The sequence below is a fragment of the Neltuma alba genome, unplaced genomic scaffold (genome assembly GCF_004799145.2).
Source record: "Neltuma alba isolate B1F8T4 unplaced genomic scaffold, ASM479914v2 tig00001130_pilon, whole genome shotgun sequence".
Lineage (NCBI taxonomy): Eukaryota > Viridiplantae > Streptophyta > Magnoliopsida > Fabales > Fabaceae > Neltuma > Neltuma alba.
Window position 1 is genome coordinate 24,448 of NW_021632345.1, and position 2,293 is coordinate 26,740.

At 42.5% G+C, this 2,293-nt stretch overlaps 1 protein-coding gene across 1 annotated transcript; it reads left to right on the forward strand.

The window, feature by feature from the left end:
- The first annotated feature begins 270 nt into the window (after positions 1 to 270).
- On the forward strand, positions 271 to 1,619 carry LOC114751250 (uncharacterized GPI-anchored protein At4g28100-like). The gene is given in 3 exon segments (XM_028939911.1): positions 271 to 991; positions 1,125 to 1,262; positions 1,264 to 1,619. Coding segments are annotated over 3 exon segments (927 nt in total). The 5' UTR covers positions 271 to 385; the 3' UTR covers positions 1,447 to 1,619.
- The last annotated feature ends 674 nt before the right edge of the window (positions 1,620 to 2,293 follow it).

Consider the following 2,293-nt stretch of genomic DNA (forward strand, 5'->3'; position numbering starts at 1 on the left):
CTTTATCTTTGTTTAAAGCTTCTTTTACCACCGTTATTATTCCGTTCTCATCAACCCTTTTATGATTATCGTCCTCTAATTAACAATTAAACAAATTAAAATAATAAAGTAAACCCCTTTTGATTTCACTCCCTCCTCCTGCTTTTCAATATCTTACAGAATCTTTGCCTCCCTTTTCACCTTTCTTATAAAGCTCTCCATCTCCTAGGCATAAAAAGCCTCTGCTACTTGCCCTCATATCCTTCTTTCTCCACTGCTCCTGAATTATTTTCCCCTTTTTTGTTCCCTCTCTTTTCTCCATTCCCAAATAAAAGTCTCCATCCCACTCACTTGCTTACTATATTTCTCCCTCAGTCAACACCTTCGGTTTTAAAACTTTCAAAATATGCAATCATTCATCCCTGTTCTCGTCTCAGTCTTCTTCGCCTCCACATTACCCATTTCCTTCGCTGGTCTTCTCGCCGAACCGGTGACCGTTCCCGCTTTCCCGGTCCAGAGCCAGACCCCCACATGTCGCCTCGACCTCTCCAAAGAGTTATTCGGCGGCGTCAGGGACGCTTGCGGCAAGAACCTCGACCGCAGCCGATGTTGTCCGGTTCTGGCCGCCTGGCTCTTTGCCGCTCACGCTCGCTCGGCGCTGGAGGTGTCCGCACCTGCTCCGGCTCCAGCATCCGGCAGCGACCTTCTTCCAATGATGCCGGATGACTCCCAGAAGTGCGTGAACTCGCTCCAAGACTCGCTCACGAGTCGCAACATTAGGATTCCACAACCCAACGCCACCTGCGATGCTGTCCTCTGTTTCTGCGGCATTCGACTCCACCAGATCACCTCCCTCAGCTGCCCCGGCGCGTTTAACCTCACCGGAGCCCACAACGGCAGCTCCTCCGGGTCCCACATGGCCACTCCAACTTCTGCCGTGAAAAATTTAGAGAAGAATTGTCGCAACTCTTCCTATGCTGGTTGCACCAAATGCCTCAATGCCCTTCAAAAGGTACTTTTTTCCCCTCGATATAAATTATAAATCAACGCGAACACTTTTGGTGACATGTTGAAATGAAACCATAACTTGCAACAAGACTTTTACGTGTTGAAGTTGTTAAATTTTTGGCCTTTTTACCTGACAGCTGAAAGGGAACAAGAACGGGACGAAGGAGGGAGGGGGAGACAGAGCGAGCAAGATGTTCAACCGGGACTGTCAGCTGATGGGGTTGACGTGGCTGCTGGCGAGGAACAAGACGGTGTACATACCGACGGTATCGGCGGGTGTTGAGGGCAATAATGTACAGTGCACACCCACATGAGTCCAAGTGTAGTCCGGACCAGGAGAACATGCCGCTGGCCGTTGATTCGCTGCAGTTCGAGAAGGACAAGGCGCCATCCTCACCGTTGAATGTTAGGGTCACGCTTCTTCAGATGATCATCATTCTGGCGTCTCTTTTGGTCTAGGGGTACAGTTGGTGGGATGCTCTGTGCAACGTTCCGCACTGTGTCTTGGTGGGATCTGTCGGGGTCACGTGAATGTACGACAGCACCGTTTTGGAGGGACTTGTTGTCGTTTTGTTCTCCTGTACATTTCTCTCCTCTATCTTCCAGATAGATTAGTCAGATGGATGTGTCTGTATATGGGCGCCAGCATTTCTTAGGCTTTCTCCCTCCCATTTTGCTCATTCATTCTTTTGCCTTCCTCAAATATATAGAATCATCATTCCTACTTAGTCTCTGTCTGTATTATATTACTACTTTAATTACCTGGATAGTGATGGTGCTTCCTAATTTTGTCAATATCCTTGCATTTTGATTGATAAAAATTATGAGTTGAATATGGGGGGTTTTCAGCAGAATAGAACAAGCATTTGTAATTTAAATTTATTTAAATTTTGAACTTAAATGGTGGCTAGTTTTGGAAAGAACTTCCTAAGTTTGATTTGAGTATGTCGGTCCAGTTCCTGAAGAATGTGCGACTCACTTCAAAATTTATACAGGTTTCCATGGTAGCGCTACATGATATTATAAAACTACACACTCGCACAAAAGCTTAAAGTAATACTGTATATCGTTATTTAATATAAGAATTAGTGAATTAATTTGAATAGATTAAAAAAAATAAGTTAATTATTTGTAATAAATATGTATTGTTTTTTTAAATATTCCTTACTAATTAAGTGTATTGATTAAAATTATTATTATTATGAGAATTATTTTAAAAAAATAATAAACATAAAAAAATAAAGTATATTAAAATTTTATATTAAAATAAAAAAAATTGAATAAACTGTTATATTTATGTTAAGGA